Source organism: Salminus brasiliensis, chromosome 1 (assembly GCF_030463535.1).
Source record: "Salminus brasiliensis chromosome 1, fSalBra1.hap2, whole genome shotgun sequence".
NCBI classification, from domain to species: Eukaryota; Metazoa; Chordata; class Actinopteri; order Characiformes; family Bryconidae; genus Salminus; species Salminus brasiliensis.
The window spans coordinates 89,118,960-89,145,976 of record NC_132878.1 but is presented as its reverse complement, the minus strand read 5'-3'; the positions used below and the strand labels follow the sequence as shown (position 1 = coordinate 89,145,976).

The following is a 27,017-nucleotide window of genomic DNA, read 5'->3' as shown; positions in this document are numbered from 1 at the left end:
GCATAATTAAACACAGAGCAACATACACTATATGGACAAAAGTCTTGGGACACACATTTTATTCAGTCCCATTGCCACAGGTGTATGACATATGAAGTATATCATTATAAAGAGGTGTTAGCCTTTGAGTCTCTTCATAATTAAGACTAATGGCTGTACTTTATATCAGTATTTTTGTCTTGTTGTACACCTTCACTTTAGCTGCCCAGTTTCATCACCACGAATACCATCTCTCCCCCTCTCTCTCACTTTCTCAAACCACGGCAGACAGGCTGGTATGAGGTATCATCTCAGGCTTGGTTTCCAGCTCCTCCTCCAAAACAAAAAATAAAAATAAAAAACAAACAAAAAATGACTGCTGATGTGCCTGCTGGCCAGAGAGCCAAAGCCCCACACCCCGACATAAATCTCCAGGCCGAGCTTTGGCCCGCCGCTCCTCTCCCGTTCTGTAGCCGTGCCGTAGCAGCGCGCCATTGGATCTGGCGCTGGACGGACCGGGCGGCCGAAAGCGGCACCGGGGTTTTTTTGGAAAGCATATTGTCTCGTTCCACCATCTGTCCGCGAGGAGGAGATGGCAGGAGCTGAGCTCGTTCTCCGTCTGCCGCGCTTTTAGGGCTGCCGGTGTGCGCCGAGGCTTTCTGGACCGCCTTCCCATAAAGTGAACCTGAGACTGCGCTGCCCACCAGAGATAGCACCATCGCTTCACACTTCCACCAAAATCTACCATCGCTGCACCGGGAGGCAGCCATTAGCACTCTTCTCAAATAAGGCTGGAGCAGTCTCTGCAGAAATGACTGTATTTGATGAGGCCTCACCTTATGTTCAGATTACAGTCATTTCCTTTTGTCCTGGTGGAAAACAGGCGGATATTGGAGCAATAGGAAAAGAGTTCATGAGATGTCTGCACCCAGCTCTATAGTTAGTTCTGCTCTCTCCCTGCACTTGTGTGTATGCTGGAGTTTGCATATGGCTAATAGATCCACTAGTCGGTGCTGGTAGATCCATTAGTGGGGTAAAGCAGTAGTAGGAGTTGTAGGAAGGTCCAAAAAACTGTCTTCGGTTGAACACCAAGCTAAGCATGCATTGTTAGCCTGGTAATACTTCACAAGAGATGAAGCCAATTCAGTTGCTTAACCATGTTGTGGAAGTGTACACTGAAACATAACATAACACTTCTGCTATGCAAATCACCTTTAAAATAAAGCATTCATCATTAGCCACTAGATGACACCCCCCTGATTCAGCCATAGGTAGGAATGCATGGTTTTTTTTTTTTTCAGTTTTGGTCGTTTTGGTTTTTTCATGAGTTTTGGTCGTTGACTTTGGTAAACTGGTAGTCGTCTAAGTCATTTAAATAGCTAATCAACTAGTAATGTCTTTTTCCCACTCTGCACTAAAGTCTGAGCTCTACAGGACTGGTGTGAACCTATTTATCTTGGTAATAAGATTTTGTTTTGTTGGTGATTGCTTTTGTCTTTATAAATATTATTTAACATTGGAAAAAATGCAGACTAACATTAATGCATTTTTGACAAAGCAGTTGATGTATTTTGAGCTAGCTAACAGAACAGCCGTTTTAGGTTTTGAGGCCTTGAATTGACAAAGCAGGTTTTAGATGATGACTACAAATAATACAGGGATTAATATAATAATAATACTACAAATCATAAAAATAAAACTACAAATAATACAGAAATTTAGAGAGATCTGAGGATTTTTTAAATTGGTCCATTCATCATTAAATGATGACACAAAAAAGAACAACTGGCAGGTTCAAAATATGTGAAAAGTCAAAAACTTCACTGTATGCGATGTCCGAAGACATGGTATTTATTATTACCTTTTAAAAGTATTTCTCTGAAAAATGCAGTTGCTGCCCAGATCTGCCAGAACTTTTTCACAGAAAGTGTATTTACATTAGGCAAGAACAAGTAGTGCATTAAATAAAGGCTTGATTGAGATCTCTGTGTCATGATTGCATCCATTAAATGTATTGTAGATACTGTATTTTCTCCCAGCCTTAATTCGTCACATTCATTTCTTGAGTATAGAAAAGCACAGGCTCTGTGTGTGGGCGCCTGTGCATGTGCGTTTGGAGGAGACGACTGTATGTGTGTGTGTGTGTGTGTGTGTGTGTGTGTGTGTTAACGATGTCCTAGCGGCGTCTCCTGCTCGGGCTGTGTCCGCGGCCTGCTCCCTCGCTGCGGCCCGTGGCTGGTTCAGCTGCTCCTTGGCTGGGCTGCTAATACAGAGCAGATTGGTGCAGATCTGCAGCCCTTGTTGTTTGATCTTTTCCTCCTCGCGCCGCGCTTGCTGGCACCCTCCACCCCTGCCTCTCCGCATGGCGCAGGCAGAACTGGCATGGCCTCAACCCGCCTGCCAGCTTTCTATTTCTTCTCTCTCTCTCTCTCTCTCTCTCTCTCTCTCTCTCGCGCGCTCTCTCTCACTTTTCCCCCCTCTCTCCCTCTTCTTCCATGCCAGACTTGTTCCCTTGTGGATGCTCTATACACATTGTGCTCTCCATTTTACAAGAGCTGAGCTATCCTAATCACAGCAGGACTCATCAAAAAAGCTCCATACATTCAGCTCGATGCTGGGTTTGACTTCAGTCACTTTCACGACAGCAGTCCAGCTCACAAAGCCCTTTTCTTATATTTAAAGCTTAGACATTTCTCTTAAAGGTAAGTCTAGCAGCAACAGCCTCCAATTTTCTCTTGATTAAGTTTGCAGGGACTTCTGAAAGGAGCTGTTGGTGCACTTTCATACGGTTATAAGCTGTTTGCATCAGTCAAAGCCATTCAGTCCGTGTGCAGGTCATTGGTGGTCAATAGCTAAGGTTGTTGCGTAGCGTAGTCTTTTGAATCAGCGCTGACCTTCAGCCTAATCAAGCCTTTCATGTGCCGTCCGTTTTAGATCAATGATTTATCTTGTCTTCAGTTTTAAACAAGTATGAGACATACTAGCTCTGTGTTAGCGGTTCCCTTAGCTCTAGCTCTGAAAGAACTCTGCCACAATAGCCCCCTTTCTTCTTTTTTTTTTACCAGATACTACTTTCTTGTGTCAAGATGGGAGGGAAACCCCAAGGCTAATTGCTAATAAGAGAGCTTCACGATGTGTAAGCCCCGATTTACACACTTCTTTTTTCTTTTCTCCCTCGCAGTCTCCGCTATATCTCTACATCTGACTCTTATCTACTCCACACGAGCCTCCCGAGCGATCCTAATCTCCCGCCAATTCTTCTCACACAACGCGGAAAGCAAAGACTCATGCCACGAGACAAAGCGTGCGGAAAAAAACCTTAGCTAATGAGCCTCGCCGTCACCTTTTAGCCTGTTTCTATATATATTTATATATATTCCAGGCTTTTAAACGCTAAGCAGGACAAAGGAGAACTCTGTGATTTTGAGATGAGAGCATGAAAGAGAGAATAGCGAGTGCTAAACAGAAGCCACTTGTAAAGAAGAGATGGCATGTGGGGGGCGGGGGGGGGTTGTATAATAAAGGTTTGAATAGGGCTTGGATTGAACGCTTTGCAGAGCCATCAGTAGACATGATACAGTAAAAGTCATCCAAAAATGAATACATGAGTCTAAAAGCAAAGTAGAAATTAGCTACCAGAACTATCCAGTCCAAAAATCCCAGACAGACTGGGTTCCTTACTGAACTGCATTGAAACGTATTAGTACACCCAGCATCTATCAGAATAGGAACGGAAGTTTTGTATGTGCTGTTCTGCTTTTCTTGATTAAAATGCTAAAACAACAGCAGAGCCGTGCAGGAGCAGAACCATCACAACACACTGAGGCACCTTTTTTACTGATTGTAAGTAAATGTTTAATGATTTGATGAAATTATACATATTTCAAATACATGGAACTAAGTCCATGAAACTGGATACTACTTACACTGGACACTCTTTTCAATCAATGCATTCAGCTACTTTAAGTTGAACCCATTGCTGACACGTGCAAATGCACACACAGATTGTCTAGTCCTTGTAGATAAGTAATGCTAATAGAATAGGAACCTCTGGAGCAGATAAACATGAACCTGTTGGCACCATGTTGCCTAATGCCAGGCATGAGCTAGAGTGATATAAAGCCCCACCATTCTTGGGAACACAGTTCCACTGTGCGTCAGCTATGGGAGTCACTTAAAGTAGCCGGATGCATTCAATAGAGGGGTGTCCACAAAAATGTGGTCATAGAGTGTAAGTCTGAAAAATAAGTTGCTCACATCAATATTTTAATTGTATATATTTTATATAATTGTACTGAGATGCAGCAGAAGACAGTCTTGAATGAGGCAGACAACACGTTAGCCGATATGTTTTAGCGACAAGCTAAAATGCTAGTCACAAGGTAACATGCTGACTGCAATACTACAGGATAAGACACTGCAGTACAATTTGATACAATGTGTCATTTTTTAAATCCCTAGTATTTAGTGTGTGTGTGTGTGTGTGTGTGTGTGTGTGTGTGACCGATATACACAAGTCTGAAGTTTCCTTTCAACATCAGAAATGGTCAGAACTATCAACGGCAGAAGGACCATAAATAAAACCTGAACCCCACTGGCACAGCAAGTACACTTTACCTTTGTGTGTGTGTGTGTGTGTGTGTGTGTGTGTGTGTGTGTGTGTGTGTGTGTGTGTGTGTGTGTGTGAGCGTGAGCGAGAGCCTCCTGGGCAGCATATGGAATGCTCAGTATTGCTGCAGCACTTCCCCACTGCTGCTCTAACTGCGGCCCCCGAGATCTCATTAGTAGGCCGTTGCCGTGGGCTGGAGGGCCGCTTAGGCTGGAACTGCTGCCGTCCACTAATAAACAACATTTGCATATAATGGCAGTGTTCAGTACCATCCTTCAGTGGACAACCCATCAGCCTTTGCTCCTTCTTTCACTGATAAAAGAAGAAAGATCCTTCAGTGGACGCTCCGTCTCCCTTCCAGCCTGCCTTTCCAGTTTCTCTCACCAAAATCACTTTTTTTTCTTTTACTGAAACTTGCTCTTCAGTGCTCTTCACTGGAAGTTCTTGGTTTTCCTTCGCAGAAGAGGTGGGCTATAATTACAGTTTACACATCACAACAGAACAGCGTGCGCATACTGCTGATTTCCCCGGCCTTAATGAAGGGGAATCACACTGGCAGTTTCATAGGCCAGTGATGATGCGACTTTATTCCCACCCACCTCTTTCTCTCGTCCTCACCCCCTCTCTCTTTCTCAAGGGTGGGCAATTCTGTTCCAAAGCACACCTGATTCAACTCAACTCTGATCCAGCATCCTGACCTCACTAACACGCTTGTCCCTGAATGCAGTCAAATCCTCAAATCAATGCTCCAAAATCTAGCAGAGAGCTTTCCCTGAACAGTAGAGACAGTTACTCCAACAAAAGCAGAATAAACTCTACCTGATACATGATACATACTGATGAATGAGCAGGTGTCCCAATACTTCATATATAATGTTCATATAATGTGACATCTGCAACAGTTAACAGCAGCTTGCTCTGACAAAATCACTGTAAAAGCAAGAACCTCACAGAACGCACAAGCAGTGTAGATAATTGCTCCTTCTTTACACGGTTATATAGGAAATACACTCCTGATGTGGGTTCACTGACACCACCAGCTCAGCTGTTAAACGCCACACAACACACAAGCCTCCCGGTAATTATCCCACTACTGTATTAGGTCTTATGCAGGTAAACTGCCAGACTGCCTTCACCAGGACTTCAACCCTGGCTTGTGTTTTCAACACCTTAAAAGCTGAAAGTGCACAGTGTCTCTCTCCCCTTCTCTCTCTCTTCAGTTCAAGCTTTATCAGACTGATTACAGTGTAATGACGATACACCCAACAGTAGAAAAACAATAATGTAAATAGCGTCAGTCATATTATAATAACCATAAAACCACAGATAATCATATTATAAGGGGAGTTATAAAATAACATTTTTGGGAACATGCCTGAAGCCCCTCTTCCCTAATCTAATGTTCTATAAACTCCATGTTCACCTTGTTCACGTGTCTACGACAAGTCTGCGCAACCCTCCACCACCTTGTCACCTCCCTTTTAACCCTGTCATCTCTCATTTCTGGCTCTGTGTATCTAAGGGGGTACTGACTTTCTACCCCAAAGCAGAAACCACCTGAACTACAGCTTAACCCCCCCACGCCCCTAACAGTCTTCTCACAATCATCATAAGCTGAAGGCATGATCTGATCTAGCATTCTATATACTTCATATTTCTCTCCCTGTCTGTCTCTTTCTCTATTCCTCCCCCTGTCTCTCTCTCTCTCTCTTACTGTGTGTGTGTGTGTGTGTGTGTGTGTGTGTAAAGTGGTAAGTGCAGTGATTGGTCTGATTAGGGGGTTAATACTGGCTCTGATGGTCTGATGTGTTAGGGGTGTGCTGGTGTACGGGGGCTGTGACACTCTGGATCAATACTTCTCACTCGTACACTCTTGCTGTTATCTACAGCACCATGCTTAGCAGCTTCGCTGGATACACTCCAGGGACCCCGCACACACTCTGAGGGGGAGAACACCTTCTCTCTCTCTCTCTCTAGTCTCGTTCTTCCTCCAGCTAGATCTTATTCCTCTAACAGCTTTGTGCTGTAGGTGTTCTCATGTCCAGTGTCCAGCAGTTTTGGCCACTTTAGTGACCCACCCATTCCACCCCCTTCCTTAAGATGTAGGACCGGTTTCCTGAACAGGAATTAAACGTGGTTATGACTATGTTTAGGATCTCCATTCAAAATGTTGTGTAGTCTAGAACTAGGTTTAATCCCTGCCCAGGATACCAGCTCATACAGTATTGATATACCTAAACTCTTTCTTTTTTACTTTATTTAGTGCCATAGAAGATCCACTTTGGGGTTTGAACATCTAGAGAACCTTGACGGATGATTCTTTGCCAGTTTAAAGGTTCTTCACTCTTACACACATCTATTACAAACATGGTTATTTATGGAGCCAAAGGTGGTTCTTCTACAGCATCACTCAAAGAACCATTGAAGCACCTTTATTTTGAAGAGTGTATCTCTGCATTTCTTTCACAAGTTCTCACTTTCTCTCCCTTTCTCTTTCTTGATCTTTCTCTCAGTGTTGTCTGAGAGGCTGCCGGCATGCAGTGTTATTACAAACCTCTGTTACCAAAGAATAGTTTCATCAGTTTGTACAGACGTCCCCGTAGTTACTGAGTAATACACCTTAGTGTGTGATAAGCCTTGCTGTTACCTTTCTGTGTATCAACCTTTTCTTCACCAGTTTCTCCTTCTAGCTTTCTTTCTGTTTCTTCAGACACTTTTCACAACTCTGTTGTTGGTTAATAGTCAAAAATAAGACATTTCTGAAGTGAGTTGCTCCTCAGTCAGAGTGTGTCCTGTGTCTGGATTGTAAACTCCCTCATTGTTTTAGCCCAGGTAAAGCTGAAGCCCCTGTGTCCCGGCTCAGACAGTGAAGAGGTGATGCTTTGTTGTTTTTGCAGTTGACGTTTTGCGTGAAGAGCAATATTAGAAAGCATCCTGTCCTAACCGTCTGCTTCAGGTGCGCTGAGACTCACACTTATTGTATTTACAAAGTGGCTGCAGAGAGCACTGTGGTCATGGCTGTCCTTTGATTTTACGGAAGAACGAGGGGAAAAAAAACACATAGTCGAGAGTGGAAAAAGGAGAGGGGAAAAAACGCTCTAGTTCCCCAGTGGAGTGCTTGCCTACTTTCAAGTCTTTCATTAAACTTCTGAAGCTGGAGTTAATCCTTGCTTCACCGTACGACAAAAAAACATCACATTCAACAATTAAAAAGGGAGGGGGGTGGGGAGGGGGGTAAGAAGAAGGAGGGGGAAAAAACAGGAAGGGGAAAGAAAGAATGGAGCAAGGCTGATCGCTCCATATTCATATTCCGATGCAGGCGTTATCACTTAAAAGGCTTTCTAATTACAACAACAAGACAAAAACTGCTTGGATTCCTTCCAGACCCGCGAAATGATAAAATAAGCTTGCTCTCTCTGCTGGGCGCTTAATCTCCGCGAAGCACCTTGGAGCGTCATCTCCCAAATACATGCCACTGAATGTGGAAATGCCATTTGGAGATGCAGGTGTGACATTTGATAAGAAACTTCGGGATTAAATATGTTGGGCTAATGAGGAAACCCAGCTAGCCCATCAGGGCAAACTATTGGTCGGATTGTGCGCCGGGCGATAACATTCCTCCACGCGAACCTCCAAATTCATTATTAATAAACAGCCCCAGTCTCTCTCTCCCCCTCTCTCCTCACTCTCTCTCTCTCAGCTAGACGAGTGAGGGATGTTGTTTCTCATTAGGAGAGAGGAAAAACCTGAGGGAAGGAAAAGCAGAGAACAGCAAATATGAAGCTGCATTCACAAGTTCGATTGCTCAGATCTGATCTTTGTGTCTTGGTTGTTCGAGTGAGAATCTTTAATGGCATTAGTGTGAATGACCTCTGCCCCTGATAGGACTCATATGTGGCCAGTTTTCAAAATCACTAACATGATTCCTAGATAGCAGACATCATGATAAGCAACAGAAGCGTCATATTTCCAGCAGTGACAGGAGGAATAAAATATCCTGCAAGCCTCTGCATAATTCCAAGTTATTCCAGGTTTGGAGCAAGTGCCAGATTACAGTATATGTCAAAATGTTTGTGGACACCCCTTCTAATGAGTGCATTCAGCTACTTTAAGTCACACCTACTGCTGACAAAGATGTGCATGTGCAGAATAGGACTCCTTGGAGCAGATAAACATGGACCTATAGGCATCATGCCTATTACTTTTGGGATCAGTTAGGGAGTTGGGGGTGAGGTAGGGTGGTGATCTTCCCACATCCTGACCTCACTAACAGTCTGCCAATACTTTTGTCAGTATAACATATGTTAAAAAGTGAAAAACGGCAAAATGGAGATACAAGGTTTTTGTGATTATGTATCCTATTGAGGAGCACATACAAGTGATTGGAAGATTGGAAAAGCAAGTTTGCAACCCTTTTTTGATTGAACTAAACTAAAAGCTTTAATGGTAGATTTATACTGGGGGGACACATTCAAACAACCACACCTTGGACCCCTAAATATACCCTTTCACACAGACACCTGTATAGTAGTGTGTGCATGCAGCACTCAGCCTGAAATCTTCCATATAATATAACAAACATGTCAGGCATTCATTTCAAAGTTCTGCTTAATGCTGTGAACTAAGGGCTGAAACAGAAGCTCAGAAGTTTGCACGTCCACAGCAGTACACTCAGTTTGGATGCCCGTATGGGTTTGGGGGTCTGATGAGCGGAGGGCTTGTTCTCCGCTAAGCTGTTGGTGCAGCGGACTGGAAGTCCCCGGCCCGGGGCTTGACATTTAGAGAGATTTGGAGCAGATTAAGGGAGCATTAAAGGCGTAGTCTGTCAAAGGGTCTTTAATGAGGTGTGGGGCCATCAGTTCACCCACAGTGCTCCTGATGAAGTCTACACATCCAGCCCGGGGTGTCTTTGAGCCAAAGGTGTGTGTATGGGCTTGTGAGTGTGTATGCATCAGTCGGTCAGAAGTCCCTCCCTCAGCACCATCGGTTCAGCCCAGCTGTGTGTGTGCGAAGTTGAGAGGCTTTCTCTGAGGGAGGCTGGATTGCAGCACAAACTCTGCCAGGAGCCTCCAGTCTATTGAAGAGTGTCAGTCTAAAGCTGCTTAGCCTAGCCAGGCAGTAGAGTGGCACTGAATGACAGCACTTTGTTACTCGGACCAGTAGCTGCCCGGAAATGTTCCATATTCAAATTGCGGACGGATTTTGAGGCAGCATGGACCATCTCTCGTTTCTTCTGACTGGGCCTGTTCAAACTAGGCCTGTTCTAATTTAACACACTGAGGTCTGCAGCATGCACAAATTACTTTTCTGTAGTGAGTATAATTATTGTACATCACAGTTATACACATACACATTATGAGTGTCATCAGTACGTCTAGAACACTGACAAACTGAAAGCATAGTTAGGAAGAGACCCTCACGTTATTAATATACTAAACTCATTGGTTTGATCTCTTAGTTTATTTTAGCTAATAAAAAAAACTGAAATACAATTATTGGGTTCAGTTTGTCATTCATTAAATACACCACTGTTGGTTTGCTGGTTCATTTTGTTTCAGCCTGTTTATAAAAATTATAACTTTAAAATACATAACTTCAGTATCCTGACGAAATGTGTTATGTTCATCGCTTGTTCATCACCCATGCCTAAAAAAAGCCTGGTGCACCACTTTGCATCAGTTGCAGAGCAACACAGGGAGCAGTGGAAAGTTAGGTGCTTTGCTCAAAGACACCCCAGTCTTCACTTCTCCCATCCCCATTTCCTGCCATTTAAGGGGAACGAACCAGCAACCTTCAGGTTCTAACCTTTAGGCCATGACTACCCCTATTTATTAGCTTGCAACCAAACAAAAGGAATCAGGAGCCAAATGTGAAGGACTGTACCTCCCTGAAACTTCCAGTACATCCAGCATTGCTTAAGTACATAGAAGTCAATGAAATGGTTTATTACCCATCCATTTAGTGTGTATGTGAGAACCACAATAGTGTGTTTTTGAGTCCGATTTGCATTTCTTCTAATTAGGCTTGCACTAAGTGGCCCTAATATCATACACCGTCACCTTGAGGTTCAGAGCAGGCAAAAATGAATATTCCGTAGGCTTTGAGCAGCGCATACATTAGCCGGCAAATAAAAACACAGGTAATTGTATTCATCTGCCGCCACCCCCACCCTTCCTTTGTTTTAGCATGTGCAAATAAAGGTTGTGGGTGTCGTGACGGCGCCGAGGCCGAGCTTTATGATGGTAATGAAGTGGCCCTGTACGCAGCCATGAGGAGTCCAGAGCCGAGCCACTCAGATAACGGACACGTGACGGCCATGGCAGTGGTCAATTACAAAGACAATTGAAATAGTGCATCGAATGAATCATTCAGACAGCATGGCAAATGAGACGGGCCATCGACTGGCATGTTGAGTGCGAGTGTGTGTGGTTGCCCATGCGTGCGGCTGTTTAACCCCTTAAACTCCTAAAAGGACCCTTGGCCACTTCCATACTTCTATTTTAGCAACTTCATTGATTCCATAGTGGTTACCGTGTAATTTACAGTACTTTACAGTACTTTTATACATTGTAAAGGAATACTTTAGAAGGACAGAATGGACAGAATGTCTGTGGTAATGGACTAAACAGTTCAAATATGAATTTCTAACTTCGATAAGTTATAATCTCAATGATAAGGCTGGTGTTTAGAAGGTTGAAAGATGCACCACAGTACAGTTCACAGCTGCAGTGCCACCTAATAAAAGGCACATGTTTATCCGAGAACTGGAGAATTTATGCCTTTGACCTACTTTAAGCTCAAAACGCCTGTATAAATATTGCAGCAGCTCTAATGTACTCACAGTTTAGCGTAATAGGCTAGCCGCTCCTGCTCTGTTTCTGCTCAGTGTGCACTAATGCGGGACTAATGGAAGCCGAGCAGTCCGAGGTGTCCGTCATTTTCCAATTGAGCTGCATAAGGTGAGCCGTCTCCCTTTCCCTCGGCTGCTCTTTCTGTGCGGGAGGAATGAAAAGCCATTCCAATAGTTTCATCTCCTTAGGCCTCAGCGCTACGGCTAATCTCTTTCTCTCCCCACCGCAAGAACATTTCCACTCCAGTTCCTTCCCACTCCAGACATATTTGCTCGTCGCAGCCACTCGTGTCCCGTTAAGATTTAAACAGCAAACAGAGGACGGCGGGAGATAACCTGGCGCTTCTGGACCGGCTCGGCTCCCCCGATATTATTTTAGAAGAGCGGATCTGAAGCTCTGCGCCGCCGCACGATTATCTGCCGTGATTCCCTTTCCGACACAGCAGTCATTCATCTGCCCATTCCACACACACACACACACACACACACACACACACACACACACACACACACACACACACACAGAGGTGCATACTTACATGCACACTTGTAGAAATGTAGACATAGGCTACATTTACTGTACAGGCCTTATTACCCAGCTCAGTTCTTCCACTTTTAAATGTCCAGTTATCTAAATGATGTTCTTAGGATGTTCTCCAGAACAGACAGCGTTACTTTGCAGGGTATAAAGAATGTCTCTTCCAAAGTCCTCACAATGTTTCTATGATACAACGTCTCCATGATACTACAGTGAGCGTTTACAGGTCATAACTTTTTAGCCTTTAGCTCAGCTGCTATTGTAGAACATTGAAAACCTACATACCTGTATAACACATTTCAGTACATCATGTTTCAGATCATTTCTTCAAAAATGAATAAACTGAAAATCTAATAAAAAAAAATCTAATCATAACATGATTGATTGCTGATGTGTCTGTCTTTAATTGTAAACAGGAGATGCTAGGCCAATATTGCTAACAAAGCACTAGATGAGTCACCATCTCATCTGCATAAATACAAGCCAAAGATTCTTATTCATCAGCTTCAGAAATCTATTAAAAAGCGAAATTAGTTTAAAAGTATTCTATTAAAAAGTAAACAAGTTGATTTAGTAAACAAAATGAATATAGTGGCATGTGCTCATTTATAGACTTTATTTAAACATCTAAAGCTAAATGAGAAAACACGCCATCATAAGCAGGTTAAGGGCCGTTTTGGGCTCGTATTTACAGTGTGAGATTGGTCACAGTTCAGGTCAGGGTTTGTTAGCACTGTTAGCCTAGCATCTCCAGATGATACAAACTAACAGAAGCATTAAAAACAGACATCCCCTCATTGAACTGAACTAGAAAAAGACTGTTTTTAATGGGAAATTCATACTGGAGGGACACTTTCAAATAACTACACCTACATATTACACAACTGTTTAATAAAAGCATAAAAACATCAAGGGTAACTCATACTTCCTGTAGTGTTACTCACGATTACACGCTCCCTCTCAAAATCTATTTCACACATATCTCATCTAGAGCCACATAGATCGGATTTTATGTTTACACAGTGCTGACAGAAACCAGATCTGTCACATTTCTGATAAGAACCTGGATTTACGCCACTTTCTGTGATGTGATCCTGATCACAGCTAAAAATATAAATGCAAAGCACTTCTGCAAGTTCTGATTCTTTGGGATTGGTTTAGGGATGGTCCATGCTGCATCAGCAGAGAACTGAATAAGCAGAGACAGAGAGAGAGAGAGAGAGAGAGAGAGAGAGACGACTTACACGTCTCAGCCAGTCCCGCTTTATTTTAACATGCTTTGCTTTGCTTTGTGCACTGTCTGCTTAATGGAGCATTGCACAGACTGTAAGCTGAATAAAAAAACGTCTAAAAAAAAATGTGTTTTAACATGAAATAACTCCTGCAGACTTGGATCTAGTACCAGATGTAATGTCTGCCCTTGTTTGTTTAATCCCGTCACACAGATTGTTGCTGTTTCTTCAGCGTTCTCGCATTAACCTTCCGCAATGGTTAATTAACTGAGCACTTCTGACGAACGCATTTAACTTGACCTCTCTTTGTTTAATAACCTGGAACCCTGCCCCTGCGACTTCACAACCCCCCCTCCCCCCCCCCCACACACACACACACCCCTTCATCACCTGCTCCAGTAAATCCGGGTCCGCTGCACGTGCTAACAAGCCTCCCCAATGCAATTGGCCATCCCAAATATGATGTATATTAACTACAGTCAACTCGGTGCGTCCCGGCTGTCAGGATTCTATTATGGAATAACGCCCCCCTCCTCGCCCCTTGTTTTGATACAGCAGTAATTTAGAGACCCATCTTAATTGACTTATTTTTTCCGCATGCCTCTTTCCAAGCCCCGGCTCACGCAGTGCGGTACGAGTGGCACCGCTTTATTGGGCCACACACAATGTAGTCGGTTCAATTTTACCATTCATAATGAATGCAGGAGCGCCATTCAAATGCAGCCATAAGCACACAGCAGATAAGAATTTAATTAAATGTAGATTAAAACCAAACAGGAAAACACACTCGCTGATAATTTTTTATCACCTCCCCTGGTCATATTCCTCCCCGCACACACACACACACACACATTCACACACACACACACACACTTGCACACTTTGCACTTGTTCTTCCTGGGGCTACAGCTGACTAGTTTTCGGGGGGTCCCCGAAAGTGATAAAGCACCTTCTACGTCCCGATTGATTGAGATTGAGAGGAAGGGCAGCTTTTTACTGCTTTTGACCCTAAGAAAGCAGAGAGAAGAGACGAGACAGTGTGTTTGGGGCTCATTCACCAAGTCATTTCTCCTTAAAACACACTTATGCAGTTTTCATCAAGATTCTGACATTCACCAATGATTTCTTATTTGGGATGTGTTTAGTTTACGAGGCATTCATGGCATTCATCATTGAATCCAGAGGAGGATATTGGTCCATGAGTGCTGATGTTGCTGTTAGATCTTTTCCATAGAATATCATGACTGTGGCAGGTGGATTTTAACTTTTAGATTAAGTGTCAGTAATAACTGTGAAGGTAAACACTAATACTCCAGGCAACAATAATGTAGCTACTGGCAATGAATCCAGTGTTACAGATGGATTGCAGTAGTACAGCTTGTGTAATTACATGTGTATCTGCTTCAGTCTTGACACTTAAAATAAATAATTGCTGCTTTGCTTTTATCATTTCTTTACACCCATCAAAACAAAGAGGAGTCAAGACTGTGCAGAATATAAATAATATTGAATTGATATGGAATTTAGTACATTATTATATAATTTCATTAAAATAATACTGCAAAATAAAACAAAACATCACTTACATCAAACATAAATCATTACAAACTTTATTGAAAACAATAAAAGGAAATAGTTTGGATAGTTTAATATTTTGTTAATTGTTTTTAAAAATAAAGAAATGGGGTAATGAGGTCATGAATCACTAGCAAGATATGTGTTACATTTTTATGGTTTAATTATTATTATACCTTAAAAGTAACATTTTAGAGCAACTGGATGTGTTGCATTTCACTGCTGCTCAAGTTGAGACAGAGTGTGACCTTCTGCATTAACATATGTAGATTTAGTATAAAATACAGGACAGCAATCCTGCTCTGGATTCAACAGTGACTGCTCTATAGGTCTGAATATGACCTCATACCTCCCTCCTCTTCTGTAAGACAATAACCTCATTTTAAATTATTCTTTTTTAATCAGTTATTTATCTGAAAAAAAATTATGTAATGTAATTAAAGAAAAGAAGACTTGTACATATTTGGTGCTCAACAGTTTCAATTTCCATGACAAGTCTTTTCATTCTTTCATAGCAGCAGATAAATAAATGAAATAATTACAAATAATGGAGATGGCCGTGCCATGAACAGGGCACAATAAATGTTATACTGTGTCTGCTTCGTTCAGTAGTCAGAATCGTTTATCCAGCTCTTTTCTCAGTTTCAGAAACTCGTCTTTTCCAGGACGTCCACATACCACATGCAGCTACAAAGTGAAGCCCGTCACCGAATTCAAAGAGGCAACGTTTTTTCCCCTCTGTCACTATTTATGCTGCTGTGTAGACATGTTCCACAGGAGGATTTTCATTTCAAAACCTTTCCCTGTTCCCCTCATAGGACAGCTGGTGAGGGGGGAGAGAAAGAGCGAGAGTGAGAGACAGTGGTAGGGGAACAAAAAGGAAGCAAGACAGTCAGAAATGCTCAGGGCTGAGGAGATAAGCAATTGACAAATTGTTAAATCAGGACAAAACGCTTCCCTTAATATTGATCATTTTATTGTTTAGAACCACATGATGTCTTCAGTACGTCTACACTACATGAACAACGATTGTAATAGAGACCTCTGTTACAAACATGGTTCTTTATGGGTCTGAAATTGGTTCTTCTATGGCATCACCCTTTTTGTTTAAGTGTAGGACAGCCTTCGCTTTTGCTGGTTCATTCATAGTTGCTGTATTTAAACTAAACTATAAATAACTCATTTGAACATGTTTCAGTCTTCACTCTGTCTTCTTTTATGTTTGCTCATTTTTGGGAATAATGGAATGATGGATTTTGTGACAGAAGCGTTTTTGGATTGGCCTGAGATAGACCCTTCCACACCAACACACACACAAACACACACTGGCACCACATAGTGCAGCGCTACTTCTGCCACCGCTGTCCCTCCCTCTCCCTCTCTCCATCTCTCTCACTCTCTCTTTCCGTGGCGGATGATGCCATGGCTGGCGGCCGTGGCAGTGGCGAGGCCGAAGCCTCTCTGTTCCGCTCTATTACCCCCGCATAAGCCCCGCGCCTTTTCCTGTGGGCTACAGGAGCAATTTCCTGTCGCCGCGCGTTTGATCAAGTGCTAAAGCCCTCGCGATCAATAGAGAGACAGATGTCGGCTCCAGATGGCTGCGCCGCAGCTACCTGGGGGCAGCAGAGGGGGCCGTGCCAGGACGACAGAACGGCGGCTGGCGGGGCGAGGGCAGCGGACACCCTCCCTCCGCTCCGGCCCACAAACGCAATTAGGCCCTTTAGCCGCCGGATACCCGCTCAGGGTGGAAGAGGGCGTAATTAGCGCCAGCTTCCAGCAATACATGGAATTACATAGGGGCTCAGGAGCAGGGCATGATGGGACGACTCAGGGGGGAGGAAGGGGCAGGTGAGGGGATCAGGTGTGAGCAGCTGTGGGGCCGGGAAAGGCTGTGCCAGTCTCTAGGTAGGATGTTTCAGGATTTTTTGGGCAAACATGCTGTGGTTAAGGAGTGTCTTAGTGCAGGTGTCAACATCCATTCTAATAGAAGTCAATGAAGTTGAAAAAACACCATTAAAAACACCATTAACTAAATAACCTACAAATTAAACAGCCGCAGAACTAGGTGGTGTTGTGCACAGTTACTTAATAAATATTACCTTAAGAGGGAGTGCATTGACAATCAATTCTCAAGTTGAATTTGTTCAGTATCTTTAAAAAAAAATAAATCAATTTTAACTCTCTACTGGAGAACTGAGTTTTATCCAATCCAGTTTTATCAAATACTGCAAATGGTGGGGTTTGCTGGTCCATTTCCAAATACAGGGCAACACATTAGTTGCACAGTTCTGGCAAAGTGATACCTACTTTAGATCTATTTTTCTATATTTTTAAACGAAATACACCTGACTCTAGAAGCTACATTGTCATAGAGTAATAGAGTCAATCTCCTGGCTAGTGCATGCTGCTGGTGATAGGACTGACTGTTCAGATCAACTGCTTATTCATCAAAATGGTGTAACTGACTGACAGAATACCTAGGTATTCAAGTTCTGCATTAAATAACAAATTGAGAGGTTTGCGTATTGATATTTGGGATTGAATGATACTTAAAGCACTGAAAATTATTATTGAATGACAAATTGGCAATTTATGCATTATAATTTGGTTTTAAATGACAGTATTGATATTTGGGATTGAATGACAGACGGGTTGCTTAATTATCAAAGTATTGAATAACAAATTATTATTCAATATTACTTTAACATTGGTATCAAGTTTAATGCTGTGAAAGTTGATATGGAATATAAATATTGAACTTCAAAGCCCAGCTCTCTTGGCCTGGACACGAGGGTGTTTGGTATGACGAGCTGCCGCCCCCCCAAAACTCCCCACCCTACTCCCCCTCTGTCCCGTTCCAGAATGCCAGATCGCAGCGGCGCAGGCCGAGGCGACATCTTTGTCAGTTCTCCTCCTCCGATTAGCCCGTGTCGCGGCCATCCGTCATCTTCCAAAATGGCTGACAGGTGCATCAATCTGGCGCACTCTCCCACGAGTGCCACCCATGCCAGAAGGGCCGAAAACGAAGCTTTTTTTTTTTCCAACGAGGAGCCAGAGCCATGTTTTTTTCTGCTTCCAGGCCGCACATTTGCAGCAGGGCAGCGTTCCATGGGGCCCATGTGGCCGGGGGAAGGAGCCATGTTGGAGGAGGGCCGCCCAGCCAGAGCGCAGCTAGCTCACCTGCTCCCCGCAGCGGGGCATGCTGGGTAGGGGGACGTGGGCCACTGGCCACAGCTGGGGATCCAACACTACCCCCAAACTCTCTACTCCCTGCCAGCCCTGCCACCCCCTTACCGTCACTACAGCTCTTACTGCTACCGTGGCGACATGAGTGTCTCATTAATGCGGCTGGTCAGAATGGGCGTTAGGGGTGTGTTTGAGAGTATGTGTGAGTGTGTGTGTCCCTCCCAGCAGGGGCCTCTGTAAACACGTCCACTAGCCGCAACCAGTTCATAGAGGGAATAAAAAACTGTTATAGGAAAATTGTGTTTAACTGCAAGGCCTCCAAGTCCCACTGAAATTGAGGTTATGTCATGAGGAACAAGTGCTGGCATGCGTCGTTATTATTGTGATGGCTAGAACAGCAAATATGCATAGAAAAGGCTGGGAATTCATCACATTTGAACCATCTCTGCATTCTGTACGACATTCCTTTGCCTTTATTTACCGCTGAATGGTGAATAGTGAATTCTGACCATTTAAAACTCTCCTGAATGAGGAGTTAAAAAAATGCTGAGTGCTTCTAATATTTCAGTCCTGCTTTATTTTTTAGATTGTTTTCAGTTTAAAGCAGCTATTTTACTGCAAATGAATAAAACATATCGGTCATACCAAAATTAATGTAAGCCTCTCCTCTACTTTTATCATCGTTTTTTTTACCAGCTTGGCCATGCTTCCAAGTTGTCCTAGATATGCCTGCTTATTTGTTTATTTTTATTTATTTATTTCCTCCAGCGAGCACGCTATTTATCTTCAGTGTTTAAAAAAAACCCTTTCAGTATTTGAGTAACGAATAAATAAAATTATAATTTTAGCGCTAATTGATGTGTAAAATGGTTTACAGTCATTCGCAGTACAACGCTCTTTATTACACAAATGGCAGCAAATCGAGCCAATATCATTTTCAGTCAGCTATGAAAAGAGCTGCTTGCATCTCGAGGGACTTATCAAAGAAACAGCATTTAATTATAAGGAAGAATATCTCATTTTAAATATTATGAATCATTTGCTTTATCTGATCAGAACTGGAAGCTAGAATATTTTCTAAGCAGTAATTGTGTGTGTGTGTGTGTGTGTGTGAGAGAGAGAGAGAGAGAGAGAGAGAGAAAGAGTGAGCGAGAGGCTGGTAAAGAATTAGAGAATTATTTTCAAAGAGTGAAATTGTTGAAAGATGTAGTTTTCTTGTGTTTGTGACAAGCGATAGAGCCTCTACAGTTTGGGGTGTGATGAAAGCTGCTGTGTTTGTTCACCTGGGTCATCTCTGTTGGACATTTCATGCTCTGCAGACTCGGATACTTATACGCTGCTTTACAGAAAATGATAATGTAGTTTATGTGTGTTAACGCACTGCCTTACAACTGAGGAATTGTTACTGTATATTTGATCTATAGGTTAAACTCTGGTACTGTTCGTCATTTCAAAGAATTAATCAACCAAATATTTTCAGCCTCAGTCACACTCAGTCCGGTCGATTTTATCTTTAATATTGAATAAATGCATACTTATTAAAAAACTTCTGATCTAAAAATAAATCTAAATAAGAGTTCCCAACCTGAAGCTAAAATCCACCACACCTAAATAGTGTTTAAAACATTTTGTAGTGCAAGAGAAAAAAAGGATTTCTTTCTCTCATCTGTCAGGCATCTTACCAAGCATTTACTGAAATAACACCAGAATCGAACTGATCAGAAAGCCTGAAGTCTGTACTACAGCATGAGAAGAGTGCCCCCTTCTGGTTATAAGTAAAAGAGCAGACACAATATAGTCTATGTCTGAACTTCCAACTAGGAATGTGGAGCAGCTGCAAATTTGATTTCTAAGAATAAGATCATAAAGCCCTTTATGGACAGTGTTAGTTGAGTAGTGTTAAGTTGTTATAGGTGCACATGGCTTTTGAAGTGGCTGACTTGTGGCTGGAGACTAGAATGAGAGTCTTTTAAGAAGCTTCTGAATAACTTGAAGCCTCAGGCCCTAAAAATGTCTTCTCTATACTTCTCCATGCAATTTCCAGCCATCTTTAACATAGCAGCAGTAAACAGACTGCTGAAGATGAAGCTGCAGCTTAGTCCTTCTGCTAAAATTCATCCTAAGGCACCACTTAAGAAGACTTTGTATCTCTGGGATGAGGTAGTGTTTTCTCACAGCAGCTTTTCTTTTGGAGAAACCTGTGGCGTTTTGGATATCTTAAAAGTCCTAACTCCTGAAGTATTGCTTGCTTATTAAGCTACTTCTGATACTGGATACTGAAAATTTCGGTGTGGCACAGTACTGTTTTTTTAACCTTTACTAGAAAAGGGAAATGAAAAACACTACAGAATAGAAAAGGCGTGTTCAGGTTTAGGGCAATTGCTGCTCTCAACATTATGAAGAAGGACACTGTAATTTGTAACATTCATTTATCATTTCTATTCATGTAGGAGATTTGCTTCATGTCATTTTGGATCATTACTGTGGGTTTTGTTTATTGGAAATGCTCACAGATGGTTCAAATAATTTACTGCTTACTATATCATCATATGTACATTATCCCACATGCAGTCATTAAACTTTTCAGGCCTTTCAGACATTTCCTTTGGCTTTTCTTGTGCCATATTTCTAAAAATTGTAATATTTTTGCTCTTAATATCGCAAGAGCAGACCAAAAGGGACATCTTACACAGCCTTACCTTGCACTAAACTAGTGGGAGGCTCTGAATGAAAGAAAAAAACATCCCTTGTTTAATTCTGCATGCAGTCCCTTTTGCTTGAACTGTTTATTTATTCATATTTTGTGTGAGTGTGTGCACACACTCGTGTTGTGCAGTGACTTACCCGGAGAATAGGAATCCAGGGAATCCAGAGGAAATGAATCAGTGAGGAAAATAAATAATAGCTTGTGCACCTTTTGGTAGGATTATAATTGCTGGAACTGGGTGACTGGGTGTTTTTGTAGAGCTGATATTAGTGCGCTGTGGGCTGCTGCGAGGGCACTGTTGGAGCTCCTGCTGCAGTCATTTGTCTGGACAGATGGGTAAGACAAAAGCTGATGTGCTTAACTACGCGTTTTACAGCAAACTATTAAAGTGTTGCACTGTTTATACACACAAACATTTGAATACCTGTCTTCAGGCCAGTTTAATTATCCTCCCCCTTCTGTCAGCTCCCTCGCCACTTTGTTGTCTCACAGAGAGAGAGAAAAAGAAAGAGAGAGGGAGATTTGTTTCTGTTTTCATTAAGATATGACTGCGGTGGTCCAATGGTGTGACCGTATTTCAGGGCTTGCACACAGCAGCTCCAGTACGAACACTCGTTCCTCGCCATCGTACATCGTACACATTTACACAGGATCCTTTCCTGCAAAGTCAAAGCAATTAAAGTGCCCTGTGACGCCCGCCTTTTGAAATCTCTGCAGCTCTCGCGATCCCATTCGATTCATCATTGTCTGAGAGGTGTGGAGGGAGGGGGCGCTTAAATCCATAATTCCATAATTTGCGTCTTCAGTTCCTTTATGCCCGCCTCTTTAACTGTGTGTGTAAAACCGTTATTAGGCTGCTAACTGTACTTACAAGCAGCAAAGCCCCCTGATTTAGGGCCGAGAGAGCCACTGCATGGCTATACTCGGGGAATGTAGTGTAGAGAGAAGCGTGTTTTTTTTTTTTCTTTTTTAATTATCTGGACTATGTACAGGATGCCGGCGTTTTTGATTGTTTAAATGAAGCAGCTGGCTTATTGTCTCGCCCTTAATTCCTCCATTGTTTTTGGAATATGTCAGAGTTCTTTATTCTTTTATCAGGTGCGCTGCAGGAGGAGGTAGACAATAGCCTTCATTGCAGCTCGCATTGGCCGGCGCACAAAGGCTCTCGGCGGCTCGCGGGCGAAAACACACTGTGGGTCCGGGCGAGAACCGCACTGTGTTTTTTTTTGGTGTTTTTTTTTTCAGCTTGCTATCCCCTCTCCTCCGTACTTCCTTCCTGCAGGCGCACTGCTGACCCACCTGCACATTAGACTGCATTTAAACACACCTGTGTGACCAAATAATGAATTTGCTACCTCGCATTGCAGCCAGGTGAAGCCATTTTCATGAGCCTGGTACTGTGGGCTAATATGTTAATGGCTGTGTGTTCACAGGTACAAGCAGTACCTGTACTAAGACCTCTCCTGCAGCCTTATGGAGAGCATTTATGCTCTATTAAACATTAGGGTTCTAAGAAAATATCAGTATGTTGAAGTATTGCAATACTGTATCGATTCTCAAAAATACAGTATTGATTATTAAGAAATTGTGTACATGTAAAGATTGCTGGCAGACAGTGGTTCATTTAGTGTTTTGTTAAAACCCCAACCGCTAGATAGCAGTGTTGTCTTCAGATCCCACCGTTCTGATTGGATAAAAAGTCAACTTTTACTCAGATTTTATGTACTTGATGGTGTGCTTTCTATACTATGACAGTTCTCCTACAATAAAAAGGTGTATCTTCTTGCTTGCAGTATTGCACTATTTTACAGTATATTGAATCGCAATCTCTGTATTGTATCACCAGGTTCTTATCCATAAACAACCCTATTAAATATAAATTAAATAATTAAATAAAGACATTTTTGGAGCTTAGGCTCCACTAGTTATCAATTTCTTTTCATATCCAAAATAAAACATACAAATCATAGTCTTACCCTGTTGTACTCAAACAATCTTCAGTCATATATCCCTGCTCGAACCCTAAGGTCTGTAAATTCTGGTCATCTTGCTTTTCATTTGCTCCTAAATAGTCTGAACTTCTTCCAGATATTGCTGATACTTTGTCTTTTGTCTGTTACTTCAGATCTATTTAGGGAGTAGTTGGACACTAAAGGCCTTCTTTAGTCTCTTCTGACCTGTCCACAGCTGTCCACTGGGAGTTCAGGTTTATGTATTTGGCCTTTTTAACAACAGACGTCGACACAAAGCATCGTTACAGAGATCCCCTTGTATCCAGAACTCCAAATGAGCAAACCAATGGCAATTAAAAAAAACTCCAAATGAGCAAAAAGAGGAAACCTTGAGAGAAACTAAAATGTAAAAGGAGAATCCGTCCTCCTCTGGTCAACACTGGGTAGCTAATTCCAGCACATTGGTGCATTGACAGTATATCAGCAACATCACAGCACTAAATACTATTACCTGTGTTTATTTTCTGTAGAAATAGGCGTGTACAGCTTGAGAATAATCACTAATATTACCATTCACATTTCTGTCACCACCAGTTTGAGCACAGTTTTGATATACTAGTACACCCGTCCTTTATTTTGACATTAACAAAAAAAGAGAAAACAACAAGCCAACCACAACACGACTTCTCGACAACAAAACACTGCAGTGACATTTTTGCCTTTGTAGCTCGTTTGGTCCATGCGGCGGCTTCATCAGTGACGAGTCGCTAATGAAAGGCACAGCACTTTCAGAGGCCGGTGTGGTGTGAAGGCACTCCGACTGTGGCAGGTGACAGTTTGGATGTGCACTGATGCTAACTGGTGGCGATCGCGGTGGGAGTTTTGTTATTTTAATTAGGAGATAAGGATTGAGAGAGCCTCTCCAGGCAGTGTGTGGCGTGGGTGACAGGATCCAGCTGATGAAGAGGACGAGGCTGAGGGAGTGTGTAGATCCACCCGCTGATAGGGCTGCTTTTAAAGACAGCACTGTTCCATTCTCTTAACTCTCTTATACACACACACACACACTTACACACTAGTATGCAGCACCCACACCAGTGACCTATTTTAATAACACTTCACTGCTGTGACATTTGCCTTACACCGTATGAATGATGAGACTCAATAGTGGTGTGTACACAGTGCTTAATGTAGTACTTCAGCTTTTTATAGACTTACAGTATTTGCAGCATCTGTAGCATATGGATTATTACCACACCCACAATAGAAGCCAGTAGGCAGTTGCTTCAACACTTGCTGTTGGCTTCTATTTTAAATGTGTAATTGTCCTGGATAACTGATCGTGTGCCTTTTATACATATGCAGTTTTTTATATTTTCATTAAGAGCAAAAATAACTAGGAAAAAACACTTTACATTAAACCATTTAATCCAAATATTTTTCCCTTCTCATTAAATTAATATTATCAATTATTTTAAAATCAGGGAGCCATAATAAAACACAATAAAACATAACAGGATGGTAAATTTCATCCTAAAATGGCTGCGATTCTACATGTGGTCAAGTTCCTGAGCTGGCACACGTGGCAGTCAATTAGAAATATAGTAAATAATGATCTGTTTTGAAGGCCAGGGTGGGTGGGTTGAGTTTGACTGACTCTGTCAACCATGAAAAAAGAAAAACAAAAATAAAAATACTACACTATTAAAAAGAAAAAGAAAACAAATGCCGCAGAAGAACCATTTTTTTAGCTGTGTCAGTGTGAAGAACCTCTACATAAAGAGAAGGTTCTTCCACTATTATCCAAGGGTCGCTGGTTCGAATCCCGGGTCATGCTGCTTTCCATCAGCAGACAGCCTGGGAGAGCACAGATGGCCTAGTTTTTAAGGGGTGGGTTGATGGCACTTCCTCCCAACATCACTCCTAGTGTGATGTTGGTCAGCACAGGCGTCTGATAGCTGTGATAGCTGTTGTATCAGAGCCGGGGAGCCACGCTTTCCTCAGAGTGCACTGGCTACCTAGTGATCCTGCATCAGCGGAAGTTTAAAAAGATGCAGTGACTTGCTTCACATGTGTTGGAGGAGACGTGTGTTAGTCTTCACACGCCTAGATTTCGGAGCAGTGCTAGTGATAAGGTCTTCTGAATTGGGCAGAAAATGGGCTCTTCACTCTTTACACATCTCTATTACAAAAAGTGGTTCTTCTATGGCATCGCTCAAAGACCTTTGAGTGCACAAGGACTCGACTAACAGATTACGACCATGGAGGAGTGAGAATGTGTTTATGTAATGACCTCAATTCAGGTTTCCTTTTATTCTAAACATTTGTCGCGGGCTCATTTAGCGCTACATTCAGCACCAACGTTCTTGTAGCGTTTGTGCTCTTACCTCTCACTAATGCGTCCCCTGCCGCTTCCTGAGCCAACAGCTGGACTGGAATCACAGGTCCTTCCTCATTCTGACGCTCTGTCGGAGTGTTTGCACATCTTTGAAAGCTAACAGAGCGCTTTAATTAATTGTCCGGCTTTTCCTTCTGAAACAATGTCCTAATTCTGCCATTTAGCACCGGCATATCATAGTTTGTTGTTATCTCGGCAGCCAGATTTTTGTAAATAGTCATATTAAAAACTTTAATCTCTTGAATGGAAAATGAAGAGCGGCTGAAAGCCCTGTCATGTGCAGAGATAAATATTATCTGAGCTTAAACCTTCCCTCTTACCCCCCTCCCCTTCTCTCTGCTGTCTCTCTCTCTATTCTTCTAAGTTAATAAATATGTTCAGAATACTCCAGTTGAATGTTTTATCTGAACAACCAACAGCTAGAAAGTGGTGCAGACCTTCTTCTCAATGTGCTACTCGTACTGAATGTAGTCATACATAAGAATAACAGTAGCCATGGAACACAATGTTCAGCTTATGGAACCCATTGCTATTTCTTTGTAGTTTTACAATGTTGATTTAGCATTTAGTATACAGTAGGGGATAAAAATATTAAATATTAAAAAATATTTAGTCAGTCACCAATTGTGCAAGTTCTCCCACTTAAAAAGATGAGAGGCCTGTAATTGACATCATAGGTAGACCTCAACTATGAGAGACAAAATGAGAAAAAAGAAATTCAGAAAATCACATTGTCTGATTTTTAAAGAATTTATTTGCAAATAATGGTGGAAAATAAGTATTTGGTCAATAACAAAAGTTCATCTCAATACTTTGTTATATATCCTTTGTTGGCAATGACAGAGGTCAAACGTTTTCTGTAAGTCTTCACAAGGTTGGCACACACCGTTGCTGGTATGTTGGCCCATTCCTCCATGCAGATCTCCTCTAGAGCAGTGATGTTTTGGGGCTGTCGGCGAGCAACACGGACTTTCAACTCCCTCCAAAGGTTTTCTATGAGGTTGAGATCTGGAGACTGGCTAGGCCACTCCAGGAGCTTGAAATGCTTCTTACGAAGCCACTCCTTTGTTGCCCTGGCAGTGTGCTTGGGATCATTGTCATGCTGAAAGACTCAGCCACGTTTCATCTTCAATGCCCTTGCTGATGGAAGGAGGTTTGCACTCAAAATCTCACATTACATGGCCCCATTCATTCTTTCATGTACATCAGTCATCAAACTATATATATATATATACAATAACCAATATTGTGTTTGTTTCTCTCAGGTGGTCAGCTATGGTGCACAACCACAAAGAACATAATGGAAGGAGAAGAGCTGGTGGCGTTTGTGGTGGACTTTGACTCTCGGCTGCATTCAGTCAATCATATGTCCCTGAGTGAGGGCATGTACCCAGCACGCCTGTTGGACACCATCCAGCTCCTACCCCAGCAAGCTGCCATGGCCTCCATTCTCCCTACTGCTATAGTCAACAGTGAGTAACAGCTAGCACACACTTTAATCATGCTAAATAACGGTCAACATACACTGTTTATACACTGTGCATGTGCTGCACTGTACATCCCGGCTGAATGAAAATGAACACACGCTCGATCACACACTACGCTAATCAAGTCATAGCTCTGGTTCCTGCAGTAAACTTGGCTGCAAAGGTGCTGCATATGGACACTCACCTGTTCCACTGTCCATGCTGTCCAATTGTTTTTAGCCAGCTCAGCCCTCATTACATACAGTCATCTACAAAATACACCGTGCTGCATGTGTCAGGCGTTCATGGATTAACCTCTGTAGCGTGGATAAGAATAGCCGACCTTCAGCGCAGTTTACTGCAAACATTCTGACCATCATGTTAATTGCAAAATTCAAGCCATGCACAAATACTTCGTTTGTTGACTTAATAAGGGCTGTCTGAGGTTCAGCGTGACAGGAAGGCTACTACTAGCAGATGGTGCTCTGTTTTTGTATGCCCTTGAGGTAATGGCACCAACATACT

At 42.4% G+C, this 27,017-nt stretch overlaps 1 protein-coding gene across 4 annotated transcripts in view; it reads left to right on the top strand.

Moving 5' to 3' along the window:
• zfpm2a (zinc finger protein, FOG family member 2a) overlaps positions 1-27,017 on the top strand; it is a 175,301-nt gene that overhangs the window by 143,820 nt on the left and 4,464 nt on the right. For all 4 annotated transcript variants that reach the window (XM_072692294.1, XM_072692293.1, XM_072692292.1 and 1 more), the window contains one exon: positions 26,292-26,498. In XM_072692294.1, coding sequence (XP_072548395.1) covers positions 26,292-26,498 — 207 coding nt within the window. The remainder of the gene's footprint in view (positions 1-26,291; positions 26,499-27,017) is intronic.